This window comes from Eubalaena glacialis, chromosome 19 (genome assembly GCF_028564815.1).
Source record: "Eubalaena glacialis isolate mEubGla1 chromosome 19, mEubGla1.1.hap2.+ XY, whole genome shotgun sequence".
NCBI lineage: Eukaryota > Metazoa > Chordata > Mammalia > Artiodactyla > Balaenidae > Eubalaena > Eubalaena glacialis.
Window position 1 is genome coordinate 37312050 of NC_083734.1, and position 21008 is coordinate 37333057.

Consider the following 21008-nt stretch of genomic DNA (forward strand, 5'->3'; position numbering starts at 1 on the left):
GCATGAGAGCCGCACCAAAGGCCCCCGATAAGAATGCAGGTCAGCGGGAGGAGCTGCAAGGGGAGGAGGGGCAGTCCCAGCCCTGCCCAGACAGGCCCAGCCGCCCCCACAGCTGCCCTCCTCGCCCTGGGGGCAGCAATGGGGGAGAGCAGGAGAGGACTCGCCAGGCTCCTGGGGTCTAAGTCCCCCAGAACCAGGAAGACAAAAGAGGAGCCCCAGGGAGCGGGGTGGGCCTGAGGTCACCGTAACACGCCTGGCCCTCCGCCACCCAGGCAGACAGAAACAAACGTATGGCCCCCTCAACTGGTCTGCTTTCCTCTGTAACCCCTAAATCATTCTGATGCCCCCATTTAAGAAACTTTGTGACCCCAGACTCTCCCAAACAAGTGGTGGAATGGGCCAGCCTGGGTACCAGATTTGGCTCTGAGAAATTGGGTTAGGGTTAGAGTGGGGGGAAATAGGAATCCCACTGGGGTAGATGACAATTTTGGCCAAGATGTAGGATGGAAAGGTGAAAGAACGTAATAACCTACTCTGCCCCCTTGGAGCCAAAAACTGATCCTCTGTCAACTTTCCTAGGTTTGGGGCCCTGGAGCCATGAGGCTTTTACTCATCTGACGTGTGTTAGGCACCAACTGTGCACCAGGCGTTTGAGCAGCCTGGGAAAGTGTGCATTTGTGCATATCCGGGGGTGCCCGATGGGTCCAGTGAGGAACTTCTGTGCACACCGTGGTTGTGTAACTGCGGCAGGTCTCTAGCTGGGAGTTGCACTAGGAACCTTTCCCTCATGCTTTTCAGCTGGGCGGGAGCCCATCGGATATCTCGGCTGCCTTTCATCACCTTGTCCCTGATAGGGATCATCCTGGGTGGAGAAATCGCTGTCAGTCACCCCCACCTCTCTCAGAGCCAGAAGGCCTGATTGACAGGCACACACCCACGAGGGTGGGGTGAGGGGGCCAAGGGGCTGGCCATCTCTGGGAAGGCAGGGAACCGGCATTCTTGGCAGGGGAGGCGAAAGAGGGGGCTTCCATGTGGAAGAAGAAGGAAATATCTAGAACCTTTTCATCTCCACAGGAGAAGACCAGGGAGGGACAGTCAGCCCAGCTATCAACCCCGAGGGAGCGCCACCCTCCTTCTGCATCAACAACCTCCGGGCAGGATCAGACCCTTCAACAATCAGCTCAGCTCTGCCCCCAAACAAAGGGAGGTGAGGCTGCCCAGGGCTGCAGGATCAAAGAGAAGTGTCCACCCCACCCTGCAGCCAGCCTGGTCCTTGCTGCTGAGAGACCATGAGTCAAAAAGGAAACCGGAGCTGGAAGACAAATGAAGCAGTGGTGTGGTTGATGACTTTATTATGGCATAAAAAACACAGGCTGCTTCTTCCTCCTCCTCCCCCCCCCCCCAAAATGGGTTCACAGCACTTAAAGAAAAAAAAATCCTACATTTCTCCTCTAGGGGGCTGCCTAGAAGGGGGCAGACAGCCAAGCAACCTAGATCTATAAAAGAGGGGAGCAAAAGAAAACCTATCCAAAGCCCTCACCAGCACACCTGAGAGCTCGGGGCCTCCATGGGAATATCCGTGCTGTCCTCTCCCCAACGCACATTTGGGAGTTCCCCTGAGGATGGTCACTGGGAAAGGCTGTCCTAGTGGCAAAGGGAGAGGTGGCTGGTTTCCTCAGCTGGAGGAAAACGGCATCTCACACCCACAGCGCCCTCCCTCTCTCCCCCTCATCCACCTGGCCAGGCAGCCTGCAGGCACTGCCAACTCTCTTCTGCCCCCAGCCCTCTCAGCAAGGAAAGGGACCTCTGGTCGGATTAGCAGGAGGTAGGGGAAGAGGGAGCATAAAGAAAGGACATTACTTCTTAACCTACCCCAGGCCCATGCGTCCTTCAGGGAGAGTCACCCCATCCCTCTTAAGAAGGGCTCTCTTCTACACAAACATATTCCCACCCAGATCCCAGCCCCACTTCCCAATAGCACCCAGTCCTTGGACTGATATCCCCAAGGAAGGAAGAGATGCTGTGGGCCTAGGCTGCAGGACCTCGGCTGGGGTGAACAAGATGGGGTCTCCCTGGCTGGAGACCCCAGGCTCAGTAGAGAAACACACACACACACAGAAACACACACATGCATGGGTACACACAACATGAACACACATGTCCTAATATTAAATAAAATACCCTTTGCTTATAACTTAAAAAATCAATACACAACTAATCCTTGCACAGGGCTCTGGGTGGAGAAAGAAAGGCAGGGAAACGGGAGGTCGGGGGGGAATCTTAAGGCCTCTACCTGGAGCCTGGGAAAGCCCACTAGCTCCAGGCTCCTGCGGCCTGTCAGACCCTGCCCCCATCAGCTTTTTTCCTTTTGCCTGGCTCAGCCTCTTCTGGCTTCACCCCTCCCCACGTTCCCCACTCCAGGATCACCATCAGGACGTATTTCTGGCATCTAAAGAAGGGAACAGGGACAGCTTCCTGGACATCACCTCAGAAGGCAGGCCCCTTCCAGTGACAGGACAACTTCCTCATATGGAAGGGGAGCCCCACAAGAGATGAGATGGGGAGGAGCCTCCTAACACACTCTACAGGAGGGGCAAGGCTTGTAGGCAGCACGAAAGGGGAGGGTCGAGCTAAAGAAAGAGTGGGGCTTAGCTTCTCTGCAAGCAGATGGCCAGGCAGGGACAGAGTCCTCCACTCTGAGCAGGAACCGCTGGAGGTCCCTCTGCTGGGACACCCCCACCTACCCTCACCCAACCGAGGTCACCCTCTTCCTTCCATCCCTCAGGGGAGGGCAAATGCCAGGCACCAAGGGTGAGGAACTACATCAGTTCTGGAGCAAGGGCTCTTGGCTGCCTTGAAGGCCTGCCTGGGGTGACAGATGAGAGTGGACTACTGAACTTTACTTTTATAAAGACCAAGAGTTAAGGACTGAATCAGAGCTAGAGAGGGAAGGGCTTACTTCCACTCCCTGACCAAATCCCTTTCTCTCATTTTAGAGGAAGACTTCCTTGCTCAACCTCCACGTCTGGCTCCCTCCTCCACCCCACAGTTCTGGCTGGAAGCTGTCGCCCATTCTGGCCCTCTTCCCTTCTTCCCTCGTGGCTCCATCACACTGGGTCTGGAAGGCTTAATAAGGAGGCACATCAGAGACATTATTTCTGCGGTGACAACCCTCCCAGCCAGATAGAAACTCCTCCCTTAGGGGGACCCCCAGCCTCTGCTACCCCATCTCAGCTCTCCCTCCGGAAACCCCGGGGTAAAGCACTCTAGGGGGGATGACAGGGACCCGGGCCGCAGCGCGGCTCCAGAGGCCCTTTTATGTCCGGGTTCCCAGGCGCTAACGACGTGTCCAGACAGCTACCCCCAGCGCCCGGGGCGGCCCCACTCCTCTCTGCTCCGGGGACGCGCCGTATCCTCCACCCTATCCCCTCGGCCCTCCAGCCGCCGTTGGGGTAGTCCACCCCAACCCCCCAGCCCAGGGGCGTGAAGTGAAAGAGCGAGGAAGGGGAGAACTGATGGGCACGCGCAGCTCCTCCCCGCCCAGTCAAACGCGTCCGTCCTGTCCAGCCCCAGAGACTAAGAGACCCCTAAGCGACCCGGCTCCCTGACCCCCGCACCACTTTCCCTCCCTCTCCATAAATAACCACCTTCTCTTACTCAAGCCACCCCCCCCCAAGGGCATCAGGCCAGAGGGCTCTCTGCTGATGGCCCCAGGGGAGACCAACGGGGAGGCGGGACGGGGAGGCGGGACGAGGAGCTCAGCTGCAGGGAGCCGCGCTGCCCTCGGCCTCGCGCTTGCCTTTGCCCCCGGGGGGCTCCGCTCCGCCGGCCTTGCCCTCTCCCGCCGCCGCCCCGGCAGCCTCCTCTTTGGCGCCCTCGTGGGTTTTCATGTGTTTGGCCAGGTGGTCGCTGCGCATGAAGACTCGGCTGCAGACTGCGCAGGGGAACTTCTTGGTGCCGGTGTGGGTCTGGAGGCGGCGCTGCAGCTCGTCGGAGCGCGTGAAGCGCTTGCCGCAGAAGAGCCAGTTGCACACGAAGGGGCGGTCGCCGCTGTGCCAGCGCAAGTGTGCCTTCAGGTGCGATGTCTTGGCGTAGGCTTTCCCACAGCCCGGGATGTGGCAATTGTGCAAATGCTTCTTCTTGCCCCCATCGGGCCCGCACGGAGCCCCCAGTCGCTCCGCCTCCAGGCAGTTGGGGCAGCGGCACACGGTCTGGCCTGAGCTGCGGGGCGCTGACCGCCGGGAGCCTTTGGGCCGGGCCGCCCCATCCAGACTGGTATCCAGCCCCTGGGATTCCGGGGCGGCTGCTTCCAAGGCCTTCGCCCCGTCGGGAGGCCCGAGGAGGTGCTGCCCTCCGGCGGCTGGGAGGAGGTGGTGCGGGTGCGGCTGTGGGTGGGGCGGCTGGGCACAAAGCTGGTGGTCTCCGACGTAGCCCCCCAAGCCAGCCTGAAGCGCCCCGGGGTGGCCAGGTGAGGTCAGCGCGCCCTGAGTGTGGGGGAGGTCCATCCAGCTGGTACCCGGATGAAGGTCCCACCACGAGCCCTCCTCGGTGCCTGGGCGTGTCGGCCGGAACCACGATTCGTAATGGTGTGACACGTCCGGCTGCAGGAGCTTGGAAGAGGGTCCCGGGGCCAAGGGACTGTCGCTTTCCAGGTCCTCGCAGGTTACCCGAGAGGAGTAACAGTGGGCATGGCACTCAGTGAATGTTTTTGAATGAATTCATTAATTTTTAAACTGTGATTGATTGATTGATTGATTGATTTCCACAATGTATTTTCCTGTGTTGCCTACATAACTATAGTGAAACTCTGATTCTTATAAGGAACTCTTGGTGTTATGGGATGTTTAGGAAAGGCGGTGAGTTTAAGACGCTGTACTGACGCTACTAAAACCTCCTGGTGAAGGGACCTCATGAGCCTGCTCTCCGGTGTGCTGGCAAAAGAAAAACTGACCCTCGGTGCTCTCTCCCCAAGGTAGGCATCAGCAAACTAACAAGGGAAAGGAAGGAGGCCGCTAAAGATAGGCATCTGCAGGAATTGCTAATCCAGCTCCAGACACAGCCTCAACACCTTCATTAACCCAAAATGAACTGTGTGAAACTGGATTTCTGAACCACAAGACAGGTAAGGGAGTCTTTTCCAAAGCCAGGTGTAGAAGAGCTCTTTACCTTGAGTCTAAAATCGCCTTCGGGCCATTGAACGTACCCACTCTCATTTGCTTGTGTCGTGAGAAATCACAGAATTTTTGAGCTGAAGGGGTGTAAAACCCACACTTCTTACTGAAGAGTAGTCAGCAAAGAAAGTATATTGAATTAGGCTACAGCAATGTATTTTCTTTATATTTCTCACACTACAGCTGAACACAAACAACGTCTTTTTCCATACCTCAGAGCTTCCTATTGGCCACAGATAATTCACTTCAGAGATATATGCTTTTTGAAAAATAATGTTCTGGGTGGCTGGGGAGAGCCCTGTGGTGGGTGTTCAGGAATTCTTTCTGCTTTACCATTTAAAAGAGCTAATAATGGTTGGGGAAGCACCCACACCTTTTGCTCCCTGAAGAATTCGGTGCTAAACTTAGTTCTTTGCAGCTCTGTGTTGCATACATTTTAAGCAGTTAGGAACTTTGCACATGAGCAGGAATCAAAGTGAAATTCAAAAGTGGAACTTCATGGACCATTCGCATATTGGAGAGGCATCAGTGGGATTCCATGACAATGCTAATTTGAGTGTTTTTGCTTGGTGCCTTTTATTGCCCGTGCCAAAGATCAGTACTATGGAAAGCAGAGCGATTCATATATTTGAGTTAAACAAGTCTCTTGGCCTCTTTGTACCTTAGTTTCCTCATTTGAAAAAAAACAATAAATGGCTCTCAAGACATACTTTCCAGAATTCATCCTGGGCTTACACCCAGCTAACCAAGAACTGCATGGTGTTTTTACACACAGTTTTTTACATGTATTCATCTTCTATTCCACTTACAACTTGTGTAAAAACTGCATTCCATGCCAGGCCTGAAACGTTCCAAAGCTCAGTTCTGTGAGTAAATTGCAACCAAGATTTCTACAACAAAAGACACAAGCAAAAGAAGAATAAAAATATATATTCTTTCAGAACATTTATCCTTTGGCAATAATTCTAATTTATATATGATGAAACATAACAACACTACTCCCTCCATACGCTAAAGAAATCTCACTGTGGAAGATATTATGATTTATACTTTCATGATTATATATGTGGTGCATTAGATACAAAATAGTAAATGCTCATTAAATACTTGTGTTAAGTGATCTTTATTTCTCCAGAAAGGCAGCACTATCGACATTTTGGGCTGGATAATTCTTTGCTGTGGGAGGCTCTCCTGTACACTGTTGGACGTTTAGTAGCATCTCTGGCCTCTGTCCACTAGATGCCAGCAGCATATACAGTTCTGACAAGCAAAAATGTCTCCAGACGCTACCAAATGTCACCTGCGTGCAAAATCACCCTGGTTGAGAGCCACTGCTCTATAATGATTCACTCTGATCTGTGTAATACTTCTCACACTAATCTTTGCTAGAGACAAAAAGGATTTGCTACAAAATTTTAGTAGTAATCTTAATCATATTTCCAAATGAGTAACAAATTAATTTTATAAAAAATTAAGCTTTACAAAAATTCCAAATATAATGAAGTTATATTTGTAACTTAGATAAACTGCAAAAAAGGTAGTGGTTCAAATGTACGTCTTTCGATAGACTGTATTTTACTGCAGCATAAATCTCTAGGAAAAGGAAAAGGAGAATATTGCCTCAATTAGCTATTAGATATCTAATTAGTAGGAATAACTAGTAGAGGTTAGAATGATAATAACAAATAAGAAGCTTTGGTCTAAACTCCAAACCTTAGGAATTATTATTTGAACCTTCCAGAGCCCCTAGCCCTGCCTTCACCTCTCTTAAGAGTCTCACCTTCAGGATCTTCATAAATTAAATATACAACTATAGATCTTGATAGATTTTGGAGGTAATCTTTCCTGAGAGCAGAAGCATTGATTAGATGCCACCTTTTGTGGTCTCATCAAATTCTAGATTATGAGCTCAAAGTTTTTATCTCTATATATCATTATAATTTCTAATATTAAAAGGAATATTCTTATATTTACACACTTCCCAGTAGAGTTCTGTTTTTCTAGGCCAATTCACTACCAGAAGAAATAAAAGATACCCTTTCACACAACTTGAAAGGAAGTTACTCCTCTCATTAATATGTAGCTTTAATTCAGTATTACACTTTCTATCATATTGACTTTTATTCGAAAATACCTACTCTTGACTATAGCTGACTATCTTATTTCCATTGATTCCAGCTTAGTCTCTCATTTCACCTGGATGGGTATAACTGTCTTCTGACTGGTGTTTCCATCTCTACCCTCTCCCTTTCTAAGCCATCCTCCACGCGATCACCAGATTAACTCTCCGGAAGTGGTCTTCAAATACCAGCATCACTTGTGAACTTCTTGAAGATACGAATAGTCAGCCCTACTCTGGACCTCTGGAATCAGTAACTATGGGAGTGGAGCTTGTGTTTTCACAAGCCCTCCAAGTGGTTGGTTCTGTTGCAGGCTAATGCTTGTGCTAAAGCACTGCTGTGGTAACATGGTAGCTTGGCATGGTATCCCTGGCTTGGCCTCCAAAGCCCTAGATGATGTGGCTCTAAGCTCCTACTCTTCCCACTTGTACTCTACAGGTACTCAGAGTATTTTTCCTGTGCTTTGCCTTTCTCCCACTTTCCTGTTGCAAGCTTATTCTTCCCAAGATGTCCGTCATTGATACCCAATGGCCCTTCGAGGTCCCGTTTAAACAGCATTGCTCTAGTAACATCTTCCCTGATCCAATTTGAAGTCTTTTTTCCCTCTTTTGTGCTCCAATACCAACTTATAGCTCTCATTGCCCATACTCATTTCTTTCTTTAAATATAGCTGTTTTTGCAACCCATTTCCTCTGAGCAGAAACTCCTTCAAAGTATGGACTAGATCCTGCTTATGTGCATCGTCTATCATGTTTAAAGCCAACGCGTGGACATAAAGCAAACTCAAATATTTATAAAATCAACAAATAGCTGGGGAGTGGATAGAAGGAGGAAACGACTGTTTTAAAAGAAATGTAGTTTTATTACTTCATGGTGCCTCCACAGCACTTTGTCGTTATGGTTTGAGCTTATATGTTTACTTTCCCTGTGAGATCATGAGTTGCTAAAAGGAGTCCTGTCTTACCCGTCTTTGTGTTTACAACACTAGGCATAGTGCTGATCAGCATATTCTTTTTTCGCTTTTTTATTGATTGGCAGTTTTTTTTTTAAAGAATGAGAATACTTATTCTTTTTTAAAGAATGAGAATACTTATCCAAATACCAAATACTATTTGGCGCCTGAGATTCTTTTCAAACCTCCACTGCTCAGATGCTGAGCAGTCAGACTCACAAGGATTAATGGGAGGTGAAGGCTGCTTCTGGTGTGATGTACGGGGTGGGGGTCGGGAGGTTGCCATTGGACGTCATTCCGGAAGCAAACATCAAGACTGTGTGGTGATAAACATGAGTCCCCGAGGTGGCTGGCCTGAAAGCCGGTTCACATCCTGAACTTCCCCAGCTGCCCGCTTGGGGGCAGGACCGGGCAGAACAGCACAGCCCCAGGCTGCAGTCCCCAGGCTGCAGGTTCCTCGGTCACTTTCCCATTCCTGACTTCACTCACCCACCCTAGAGGGATTCTATTCCCACTTCCCAGGAGAGGAGAGGGTGGCTCAGAGACGTTGCCCAGGGGTCAGCCCAGATGTTTTGATTTCCCGAACTCCCTCTCAGCCCCTCCAGGACTGTCCTGCCAGGGGTGCCAGAACTGAGGGGTCAGAGGTGGCCTCGGGCTCCATTGCGGGGGGGGGGGGGGGTGGGGGTGGGGGGTGGGGGGTGGGGAGTGGCGGCAGCCAGGCAGCATTGCCGGTCAGAGCGAGCGAGTGAGAGGCATGAGAGCCGCACCAAAGGCCCCCGATAAGAATGCAGGTCAGCGGGAGGAGCTGCAAGGGGAGGAGGGGCAGTCCCAGCCCTGCCCAGACAGGCCCAGCCGCCCCCACAGCTGCCCTCCTCGCCCTGGGGGCAGCAATGGGGGAGAGCAGGAGAGGACTCGCCAGGCTCCTGGGGTCTAAGTCCCCCAGAACCAGGAAGACAAAAGAGGAGCCCCAGGGAGCGGGGTGGGCCTGAGGTCACCGTAACACGCCTGGCCCTCCGCCACCCAGGCAGACAGAAACAAACGTATGGCCCCCTCAACTGGTCTGCTTTCCTCTGTAACCCCTAAATCATTCTGATGCCCCCATTTAAGAAACTTTGTGACCCCAGACTCTCCCAAACAAGTGGTGGAATGGGCCAGCCTGGGTACCAGATTTGGCTCTGAGAAATTGGGTTAGGGTTAGAGTGGGGGGAAATAGGAATCCCACTGGGGTAGATGACAATTTTGGCCAAGATGTAGGATGGAAAGGTGAAAGAACGTAATAACCTACTCTGCCCCCTTGGAGCCAAAAACTGATCCTCTGTCAACTTTCCTAGGTTTGGGGCCCTGGAGCCATGAGGCTTTTACTCATCTGACGTGTGTTAGGCACCAACTGTGCACCAGGCGTTTGAGCAGCCTGGGAAAGTGTGCATTTGTGCATATCCGGGGGTGCCCGATGGGTCCAGTGAGGAACTTCTGTGCACACCGTGGTTGTGTAACTGCGGCAGGTCTCTAGCTGGGAGTTGCACTAGGAACCTTTCCCTCATGCTTTTCAGCTGGGCGGGAGCCCATCGGATATCTCGGCTGCCTTTCATCACCTTGTCCCTGATAGGGATCATCCTGGGTGGAGAAATCGCTGTCAGTCACCCCCACCTCTCTCAGAGCCAGAAGGCCTGATTGACAGGCACACACCCACGAGGGTGGGGTGAGGGGGCCAAGGGGCTGGCCATCTCTGGGAAGGCAGGGAACCGGCATTCTTGGCAGGGGAGGCGAAAGAGGGGGCTTCCATGTGGAAGAAGAAGGAAATATCTAGAACCTTTTCATCTCCACAGGAGAAGACCAGGGAGGGACAGTCAGCCCAGCTATCAACCCCGAGGGAGCGCCACCCTCCTTCTGCATCAACAACCTCCGGGCAGGATCAGACCCTTCAACAATCAGCTCAGCTCTGCCCCCAAACAAAGGGAGGTGAGGCTGCCCAGGGCTGCAGGATCAAAGAGAAGTGTCCACCCCACCCTGCAGCCAGCCTGGTCCTTGCTGCTGAGAGACCATGAGTCAAAAAGGAAACCGGAGCTGGAAGACAAATGAAGCAGTGGTGTGGTTGATGACTTTATTATGGCATAAAAAACACAGGCTGCTTCTTCCTCCTCCTCCCCCCCCCCCAAAATGGGTTCACAGCACTTAAAGAAAAAAAAATCCTACATTTCTCCTCTAGGGGGCTGCCTAGAAGGGGGCAGACAGCCAAGCAACCTAGATCTATAAAAGAGGGGAGCAAAAGAAAACCTATCCAAAGCCCTCACCAGCACACCTGAGAGCTCGGGGCCTCCATGGGAATATCCGTGCTGTCCTCTCCCCAACGCACATTTGGGAGTTCCCCTGAGGATGGTCACTGGGAAAGGCTGTCCTAGTGGCAAAGGGAGAGGTGGCTGGTTTCCTCAGCTGGAGGAAAACGGCATCTCACACCCACAGCGCCCTCCCTCTCTCCCCCTCATCCACCTGGCCAGGCAGCCTGCAGGCACTGCCAACTCTCTTCTGCCCCCAGCCCTCTCAGCAAGGAAAGGGACCTCTGGTCGGATTAGCAGGAGGTAGGGGAAGAGGGAGCATAAAGAAAGGACATTACTTCTTAACCTACCCCAGGCCCATGCGTCCTTCAGGGAGAGTCACCCCATCCCTCTTAAGAAGGGCTCTCTTCTACACAAACATATTCCCACCCAGATCCCAGCCCCACTTCCCAATAGCACCCAGTCCTTGGACTGATATCCCCAAGGAAGGAAGAGATGCTGTGGGCCTAGGCTGCAGGACCTCGGCTGGGGTGAACAAGATGGGGTCTCCCTGGCTGGAGACCCCAGGCTCAGTAGAGAAACACACACACACACAGAAACACACACATGCATGGGTACACACAACATGAACACACATGTCCTAATATTAAATAAAATACCCTTTGCTTATAACTTAAAAAATCAATACACAACTAATCCTTGCACAGGGCTCTGGGTGGAGAAAGAAAGGCAGGGAAACGGGAGGTCGGGGGGGAATCTTAAGGCCTCTACCTGGAGCCTGGGAAAGCCCACTAGCTCCAGGCTCCTGCGGCCTGTCAGACCCTGCCCCCATCAGCTTTTTTCCTTTTGCCTGGCTCAGCCTCTTCTGGCTTCACCCCTCCCCACGTTCCCCACTCCAGGATCACCATCAGGACGTATTTCTGGCATCTAAAGAAGGGAACAGGGACAGCTTCCTGGACATCACCTCAGAAGGCAGGCCCCTTCCAGTGACAGGACAACTTCCTCATATGGAAGGGGAGCCCCACAAGAGATGAGATGGGGAGGAGCCTCCTAACACACTCTACAGGAGGGGCAAGGCTTGTAGGCAGCACGAAAGGGGAGGGTCGAGCTAAAGAAAGAGTGGGGCTTAGCTTCTCTGCAAGCAGATGGCCAGGCAGGGACAGAGTCCTCCACTCTGAGCAGGAACCGCTGGAGGTCCCTCTGCTGGGACACCCCCACCTACCCTCACCCAACCGAGGTCACCCTCTTCCTTCCATCCCTCAGGGGAGGGCAAATGCCAGGCACCAAGGGTGAGGAACTACATCAGTTCTGGAGCAAGGGCTCTTGGCTGCCTTGAAGGCCTGCCTGGGGTGACAGATGAGAGTGGACTACTGAACTTTACTTTTATAAAGACCAAGAGTTAAGGACTGAATCAGAGCTAGAGAGGGAAGGGCTTACTTCCACTCCCTGACCAAATCCCTTTCTCTCATTTTAGAGGAAGACTTCCTTGCTCAACCTCCACGTCTGGCTCCCTCCTCCACCCCACAGTTCTGGCTGGAAGCTGTCGCCCATTCTGGCCCTCTTCCCTTCTTCCCTCGTGGCTCCATCACACTGGGTCTGGAAGGCTTAATAAGGAGGCACATCAGAGACATTATTTCTGCGGTGACAACCCTCCCAGCCAGATAGAAACTCCTCCCTTAGGGGGACCCCCAGCCTCTGCTACCCCATCTCAGCTCTCCCTCCGGAAACCCCGGGGTAAAGCACTCTAGGGGGGATGACAGGGACCCGGGCCGCAGCGCGGCTCCAGAGGCCCTTTTATGTCCGGGTTCCCAGGCGCTAACGACGTGTCCAGACAGCTACCCCCAGCGCCCGGGGCGGCCCCACTCCTCTCTGCTCCGGGGACGCGCCGTATCCTCCACCCTATCCCCTCGGCCCTCCAGCCGCCGTTGGGGTAGTCCACCCCAACCCCCCAGCCCAGGGGCGTGAAGTGAAAGAGCGAGGAAGGGGAGAACTGATGGGCACGCGCAGCTCCTCCCCGCCCAGTCAAACGCGTCCGTCCTGTCCAGCCCCAGAGACTAAGAGACCCCTAAGCGACCCGGCTCCCTGACCCCCGCACCACTTTCCCTCCCTCTCCATAAATAACCACCTTCTCTTACTCAAGCCACCCCCCCCAAGGGCATCAGGCCAGAGGGCTCTCTGCTGATGGCCCCAGGGGAGACCAACGGGGAGGCGGGACGGGGAGGCGGGACGAGGAGCTCAGCTGCAGGGAGCCGCGCTGCCCTCGGCCTCGCGCTTGCCTTTGCCCCCGGGGGGCTCCGCTCCGCCGGCCTTGCCCTCTCCCGCCGCCGCCCCGGCAGCCTCCTCTTTGGCGCCCTCGTGGGTTTTCATGTGTTTGGCCAGGTGGTCGCTGCGCATGAAGACTCGGCTGCAGACTGCGCAGGGGAACTTCTTGGTGCCGGTGTGGGTCTGGAGGCGGCGCTGCAGCTCGTCGGAGCGCGTGAAGCGCTTGCCGCAGAAGAGCCAGTTGCACACGAAGGGGCGGTCGCCGCTGTGCCAGCGCAAGTGTGCCTTCAGGTGCGATGTCTTGGCGTAGGCTTTCCCACAGCCCGGGATGTGGCAATTGTGCAAATGCTTCTTCTTGCCCCCATCGGGCCCGCACGGAGCCCCCAGTCGCTCCGCCTCCAGGCAGTTGGGGCAGCGGCACACGGTCTGGCCTGAGCTGCGGGGCGCTGACCGCCGGGAGCCTTTGGGCCGGGCCGCCCCATCCAGACTGGTATCCAGCCCCTGGGATTCCGGGGCGGCTGCTTCCAAGGCCTTCGCCCCGTCGGGAGGCCCGAGGAGGTGCTGCCCTCCGGCGGCTGGGAGGAGGTGGTGCGGGTGCGGCTGTGGGTGGGGCGGCTGGGCACAAAGCTGGTGGTCTCCGACGTAGCCCCCCAAGCCAGCCTGAAGCGCCCCGGGGTGGCCAGGTGAGGTCAGCGCGCCCTGAGTGTGGGGGAGGTCCATCCAGCTGGTACCCGGATGAAGGTCCCACCACGAGCCCTCCTCGGTGCCTGGGCGTGTCGGCCGGAACCACGATTCGTAATGGTGTGACACGTCCGGCTGCAGGAGCTTGGAAGAGGGTCCCGGGGCCAAGGGACTGTCGCTTTCCAGGTCCTCGCAGGTTACCCGAGAGGAGTAACAGTGGGCATGGCACTCAGTGAATGTTTTTGAATGAATTCATTAATTTTTAAACTGTGATTGATTGATTGATTGATTGATTTCCACAATGTATTTTCCTGTGTTGCCTACATAACTATAGTGAAACTCTGATTCTTATAAGGAACTCTTGGTGTTATGGGATGTTTAGGAAAGGCGGTGAGTTTAAGACGCTGTACTGACGCTACTAAAACCTCCTGGTGAAGGGACCTCATGAGCCTGCTCTCCGGTGTGCTGGCAAAAGAAAAACTGACCCTCGGTGCTCTCTCCCCAAGGTAGGCATCAGCAAACTAACAAGGGAAAGGAAGGAGGCCGCTAAAGATAGGCATCTGCAGGAATTGCTAATCCAGCTCCAGACACAGCCTCAACACCTTCATTAACCCAAAATGAACTGTGTGAAACTGGATTTCTGAACCACAAGACAGGTAAGGGAGTCTTTTCCAAAGCCAGGTGTAGAAGAGCTCTTTACCTTGAGTCTAAAATCGCCTTCGGGCCATTGAACGTACCCACTCTCATTTGCTTGTGTCGTGAGAAATCACAGAATTTTTGAGCTGAAGGGGTGTAAAACCCACACTTCTTACTGAAGAGTAGTCAGCAAAGAAAGTATATTGAATTAGGCTACAGCAATGTATTTTCTTTATATTTCTCACACTACAGCTGAACACAAACAACGTCTTTTTCCATACCTCAGAGCTTCCTATTGGCCACAGATAATTCACTTCAGAGATATATGCTTTTTGAAAAATAATGTTCTGGGTGGCTGGGGAGAGCCCTGTGGTGGGTGTTCAGGAATTCTTTCTGCTTTACCATTTAAAAGAGCTAATAATGGTTGGGGAAGCACCCACACCTTTTGCTCCCTGAAGAATTCGGTGCTAAACTTAGTTCTTTGCAGCTCTGTGTTGCATACATTTTAAGCAGTTAGGAACTTTGCACATGAGCAGGAATCAAAGTGAAATTCAAAAGTGGAACTTCATGGACCATTCGCATATTGGAGAGGCATCAGTGGGATTCCATGACAATGCTAATTTGAGTGTTTTTGCTTGGTGCCTTTTATTGCCCGTGCCAAAGATCAGTACTATGGAAAGCAGAGCGATTCATATATTTGAGTTAAACAAGTCTCTTGGCCTCTTTGTACCTTAGTTTCCTCATTTGAAAAAAAAAAATAAATGGCTCTCAAGACATACTTTCCAGAATTCATCCTGGGCTTACACCCAGCTAACCAAGAACTGCATGGTGTTTTTACACACAGTTTTTTACATGTATTCATCTTCTATTCCACTTACAACTTGTGTAAAAACTGTATTCCATGCCAGGCCTGAAACGTTCCAAAGCTCAGTTCTGTGAGTAAATTGCAACCAAGATTTCTACAACAAAAGACACAAGCAAAAGAAGAATAAAAATATATATTCTTTCAGAACATTTATCCTTTGGCAATAATTCTAATTTATATATGATGAAACATAACAACACTACTCCCTCCATACGCTAAAGAAATCTCACTGTGGAAGATATTATGATTTATACTTTCATGATTATATATGTGGTGCATTAGATACAAAATAGTAAATGCTCATTAAATACTTGTGTTAAGTGATCTTTATTTCTCCAGAAAGGCAGCACTATCGACATTTTGGGCTGGATAATTCTTTGCTGTGGGAGGCTCTCCTGTACACTGTTGGACGTTTAGTAGCATCTCTGGCCTCTGTCCACTAGATGCCAGCAGCATATACAGTTCTGACAAGCAAAAATGTCTCCAGACGCTACCAAATGTCACCTGCGTGCAAAATCACCCTGGTTGAGAGCCACTGCTCTATAATGATTCACTCTGATCTGTGTAATACTTCTCACACTAATCTTTGCTAGAGACAAAAAGGATTTGCTACAAAATTTTAGTAGTAATCTTAATCATATTTCCAAATGAGTAACAAATTAATTTTATAAAAAATTAAGCTTTACAAAAATTCCAAATATAATGAAGTTATATTTGTAACTTAGATAAACTGCAAAAAAGGTAGTGGTTCAAATGTACGTCTTTCGATAGACTGTATTTTACTGCAGCATAAATCTCTAGGAAAAGGAAAAGGAGAATATTGCCTCAATTAGCTATTAGATATCTAATTAGTAGGAATAACTAGTAGAGGTTAGAATGATAATAACAAATAAGAAGCTTTGGTCTAAACTCCAAACCTTAGGAATTATTATTTGAACCTTCCAGAGCCCCTAGCCCTGCCTTCACCTCTCTTAAGAGTCTCACCTTCAGGATCTTCATAAATTAAATATACAACTATAGATCTTGATAGATTTTGGAGGTAATCTTTCCTGAGAGCAGAAGCATTGATTAGATGCCACCTTTTGTGGTCTCATCAAATTCTAGATTATGAGCTCAAAGTTTTTATCTCTATATATCATTATAATTTCTAATATTAAAAGGAATATTCTTATATTTACACACTTCCCAGTAGAGTTCTGTTTTTCTAGGCCAATTCACTACCAGAAGAAATAAAAGATACCCTTTCACACAACTTGAAAGGAAGTTACTCCTCTCATTAATATGTAGCTTTAATTCAGTATTACACTTTCTATCATATTGACTTTTATTCGAAAATACCTACTCTTGACTATAGCTGACTATCTTATTTCCATTGATTCCAGCTTAGTCTCTCATTTCACCTGGATGGGTATAACTGTCTTCTGACTGGTGTTTCCATCTCTACCCTCTCCCTTTCTAAGCCATCCTCCACGCGATCACCAGATTAACTCTCCGGAAGTGGTCTTCAAATACCAGCATCACTTGTGAACTTCTTGAAGATACGAATAGTCAGCCCTACTCTGGACCTCTGGAATCAGTAACTATGGGAGTGGAGCTTGTGTTTTCACAAGCCCTCCAAGTGGTTGGTTCTGTTGCAGGCTAATGCTTGTGCTAAAGCACTGCTGTGGTAACATGGTAGCTTGGCATGGTATCCTTGGCTTGGCCTCCAAAGCCCTAGATGATGTGGCTCTAAGCTCCTACTCTTCCCACTTGTACTCTACAGGTACTCAGAGTATTTTTCCTGTGCTTTGCCTTTCTCCCACTTTCCTGTTGCAAGCTTATTCTTCCCAAGATGTCCGTCATTGATACCCAATGGCCCTTCGAGGTCCCGTTTAAACAGCATTGCTCTAGTAACATCTTCCCTGATCCAATTTGAAGTCTTTTTTCCCTCTTTTGTGCTCCAATACCAACTTATAGCTCTCATTGCCCATACTCATTTCTTTCTTTAAATATAGCTGTTTTTGCAACCCATTTCCTCTGAGCAGAAACTCCTTCAAAGTATGGACTAGATCCTGCTTATGTGCATCGTCTATCATGTTTAAAGCCAACGCGTGGACATAAAGCAAACTCAAATATTTATAAAATCAACAAATAGCTGGGGAGTGGATAGAAGGAGGAAACGACTGTTTTAAAAGAAATGTAGTTTTATTACTTCATGGTGCCTCCACAGCACTTTGTCGTTATGGTTTGAGCTTATATGTTTACTTTCCCTGTGAGATCATGAGTTGCTAAAAGGAGTCCTGTCTTACCCGTCTTTGTGTTTACAACACTAGGCATAGTGCTGATCAGCATATTCTTTTTTCGCTTTTTTATTGATTGGCAGTTTTTTTTTAAAGAATGAGAATACTTATTCTTTTTTAAAGAATGAGAATACTTATCCAAATACCAAATACTATTTGGCGCCTGAGATTCTTTTCAAACCTCCACTGCTCAGATGCTGAGCAGTCAGACTCACAAGGATTAATGGGAGGTGAAGGCTGCTTCTGGTGTGATGTACGGGGTGGGGGTCGGGAGGTTGCCATTGGACGTCATTCCGGAAGCAAACATCAAGACTGTGTGGTGATAAACATGAGTCCCCGAGGTGGCTGGCCTGAAAGCCGGTTCACATCCTGAACTTCCCCAGCTGCCCGCTTGGGGGCAGGACCGGGCAGAACAGCACAGCCCCAGGCTGCAGTCCCCAGGCTGCAGGTTCCTCGGTCACTTTCCCATTCCTGACTTCACTCACCCACCCTAGAGGGATTCTATTCCCACTTCCCAGGAGAGGAGAGGGTGGCTCAGAGACGTTGCCCAGGGGTCAGGCCAGATGTTTTGATTTCCCGAACTCCCTCTCAGCCCCTCCAGGACTGTCCTGCCAGGGGTGCCAGAACTGAGGGGTCAGAGGTGGCCTCGGGCTCCATTGCGGGGGGGGGGGGGTGGGGGTGGGGGGTGGGGGGTGGGGAGTGGCGGCAGCCAGGCAGCATTGCCGGTCAGAGCGAGCGAGTGAGAGGCATGAGAGCCGCACCAAAGGCCCCCGATAAGAATGCAGGTCAGCGGGAGGAGCTGCAAGTGGAGGAGGGGCAGTCCCAGCCCTGCCCAGACAGGCCCAGCCGCCCCCACAGCTGCCCTCCTCGCCCTGGGGGCAGCAATGGGGGAGAGCAGGAGAGGACTCGCCAGGCTCCTGGGGTCTAAGTCCCCCAGAACCAGGAAGACAAAAGAGGAGCCCCAGGGAGCGGGGTGGGCCTGAGGTCACCGTAACACGCCTGGCCCTCCGCCACCCAGGCAGACAGAAACAAACGTATGGCCCCCTCAACTGGTCTGCTTTCCTCTGTAACCCCTAAATCATTCTGATGCCCCCATTTAAGAAACTTTGTGACCCCAGACTCTCCCAAACAAGTGGTGGAATGGGCCAGCCTGGGTACCAGATTTGGCTCTGAGAAATTGGGTTAGGGTTAGAGTGGGGGGAAATAGGAATCCCACTGGGGTAGATGACAATTTTGGCCAAGATGTAGGATGGAAAGGTGAAAGAACGTAATAACCTACTCTGCCCCCTTGGAGCCAAAAACTGATCCTCTGTCAACTTTCCTAGGTTTGGGGCCCTGGAGCCATGAGGCTTTTACTCATCTGACGTGTGTTAGGCACCAACTGTGCACCAGGCGTTTGAGCAGCCTGGGAAAGTGTGCATTTGTGCATATCCGGGGGTGCCCGATGGGTCCAGTGAGGAACTTCTGTGCACACCGTGGTTGTGTAACTGCGGCAGGTCTCTAGCTGGGAGTTGCACTAGGAACCTTTCCCTCATGCTTTTCAGCTGGGCGGGAGCCCATCGGATATCTCGGCTGCCTTTCATCACCTTGTCCCTGATAGGGATCATCCTGGGTGGAGAAATCGCTGTCAGTCACCCCCACCTCTCTCAGAGCCAGAAGGCCTGATTGACAGGCACACACCCACGAGGGTGGGGTGAGGGGGCCAAGGGGCTGGCCATCTCTGGGAAGGCAGGGAACCGGCATTCTTGGCAGGGGAGGCGAAAGAGGGGGCTTCCATGTGGAAGAAGAAGGAAATATCTAGAACCTTTTCATCTCCACAGGAGAAGACCAGGGAGGGACAGTCAGCCCAGCTATCAACCCCGAGGGAGCGCCACCCTCCTTCTGCATCAACAACCTCCGGGCAGGATCAGACCCTTCAACAATCAGCTCAGCTCTGCCCCCAAACAAAGGGAGGTGAGGCTGCCCAGGGCTGCAGGATCAAAGAGAAGTGTCCACCCCACCCTGCAGCCAGCCTGGTCCTTGCTGCTGAGAGACCATGAGTCAAAAAGGAAACCGGAGCTGGAAGACAAATGAAGCAGTGGTGTGGTTGATGACTTTATTATGGCATAAAAAACACAGGCTGCTTCTTCCTCCTCCTCCCCCCCCCCCCCAAAATGGGTTCACAGCACTTAAAGAAAAAAAAATCCTACATTTCTCCTCTAGGGGGCTGCCTAGAAGGGGGCAGACAGCCAAGCAACCTAGATCTATAAAAGAGGGGAGCAAAAGAAAACCTATCCAAAGCCCTCACCAGCACACCTGAGAGCTCGGGGCCTCCATGGGAATATCCGTGCTGTCCTCTCCCCAACGCACATTTGGGAGTTCCCCTGAGGATGGTCACTGGGAAAGGCTGTCCTAGTGGCAAAGGGAGAGGTGGCTGGTTTCCTCAGCTGGAGGAAAACGGCATCTCACACCCACAGCGCCCTCCCTCTCTCCCCCTCATCCACCTGGCCAGGCAGCCTGCAGGCACTGCCAACTCTCTTCTGCCCCCAGCCCTCTCAGCAAGGAAAGGGACCTCTGGTCGGATTAGCAGGAGGTAGGGGAAGAGGGAGCATAAAGAAAGGACATTACTTCTTAACCTACCCCAGGCCCATGCGTCCTTCAGGGAGAGTCACCCCATCCCTCTTAAGAAGGGCTCTCTTCTACACAAACATATTCCCACCCAGATCCCAGCCCCACTTCCCAATAGCACCCAGTCCTTGGACTGATATCCCCAAGGAAGGAAGAGATGCTGTGGGCCTAGGCTGCAGGACCTCGGCTGGGGTGAACAAGATGGGGTCTCCCTGGCTGGAGACCCCAGGCTCAGTAGAGAAACACACACACACACAGAAACACACACATGCATGGGTACACACAACATGAACACACATGTCCTAATATTAAATAAAATACCCTTTGCTTATAACTTAAAAAATCAATACACAACTAATCCTTGCACAGGGCTCTGGGTGGAGAAAGAAAGGCAGGGAAACGGGAGGTCGGGGGGGAATCTTAAGGCCTCTACCTGGAGCCTGGGAAAGCCCACTAGCTCCAGGCTCCTGCGGCCTGTCAGACCCTGCCCCCATCAGCTTTTTTCCTTTTGCCTGGCTCAGCCTCTTCTGGCTTCACCCCTCCCCACGTTCCCCACTCCAGGATCACCATCAGGACGTATTTCTGGCATCTAAAGAAGGGAACAGGGACAGCTTCCTGGACATCACCTCAGAAGGCAGGCCCCTTCCAGTGACAGGACAACTTCCTCATATGGAAGGGGAGCCCCACAAGAGATGAGATGGGGAGGAGCCTCCTAACACACTCTACAGGAGGGGCAAGGCTTGTAGGCAGCACGAAAGGGGAGGGTCGAGCTAAAGAAAGAGTGGGGCTTAGCTTCTCTGCAAGCAGATGGCCAGGCAGGGACAGAGTCCTCCACTCTGAGCAGGAACCGCTGGAGGTCCCTCTGCTGGGACACCCCCACCTACCCTCACCCAACCGAGGTCACCCTCTTCCTTCCATCCCTCAGGGGAGGGCAAATGCCAGGCACCAAGGGTGAGGAACTACATCAGTTCTGGAGCAAGGGCTCTTGGCTGCCTTGAAGGCCTGCCTGGGGTGACAGATGAGAGTGGACTACTGAACTTTACTTTTATAAAGACCAAGAGTTAAGGACTGAATCAGAGCTAGAGAGGGAAGGGCTTACTTCCACTCCCTGACCAAATCCCTTTCTCTCATTTTAGAGGAAGACTTCCTTGCTCAACCTCCA

At 51.6% G+C, this 21008-nt stretch overlaps 2 protein-coding genes across 2 annotated transcripts; both read right to left on the reverse strand.

Moving 5' to 3' along the window:
• Positions 1–3758: 3758 nt before the first annotated feature.
• Positions 3759–4505, reverse strand: LOC133080798 (transcription factor Sp6-like). The gene has a single exon (XM_061176900.1). It carries the CDS (start codon positions 4503–4505, stop codon positions 3759–3761), a length of 747 nt encoding a protein of 248 aa, XP_061032883.1.
• Positions 4506–12751: 8246 nt separating this feature from the next.
• LOC133080800 (transcription factor Sp6-like) lies at positions 12752–13498 on the reverse strand. Its single transcript, XM_061176901.1, has one exon. It carries the CDS (start codon positions 13496–13498, stop codon positions 12752–12754), a length of 747 nt encoding a protein of 248 aa, XP_061032884.1.
• Between the last annotated feature and the right edge of the window lie 7510 nt (positions 13499–21008).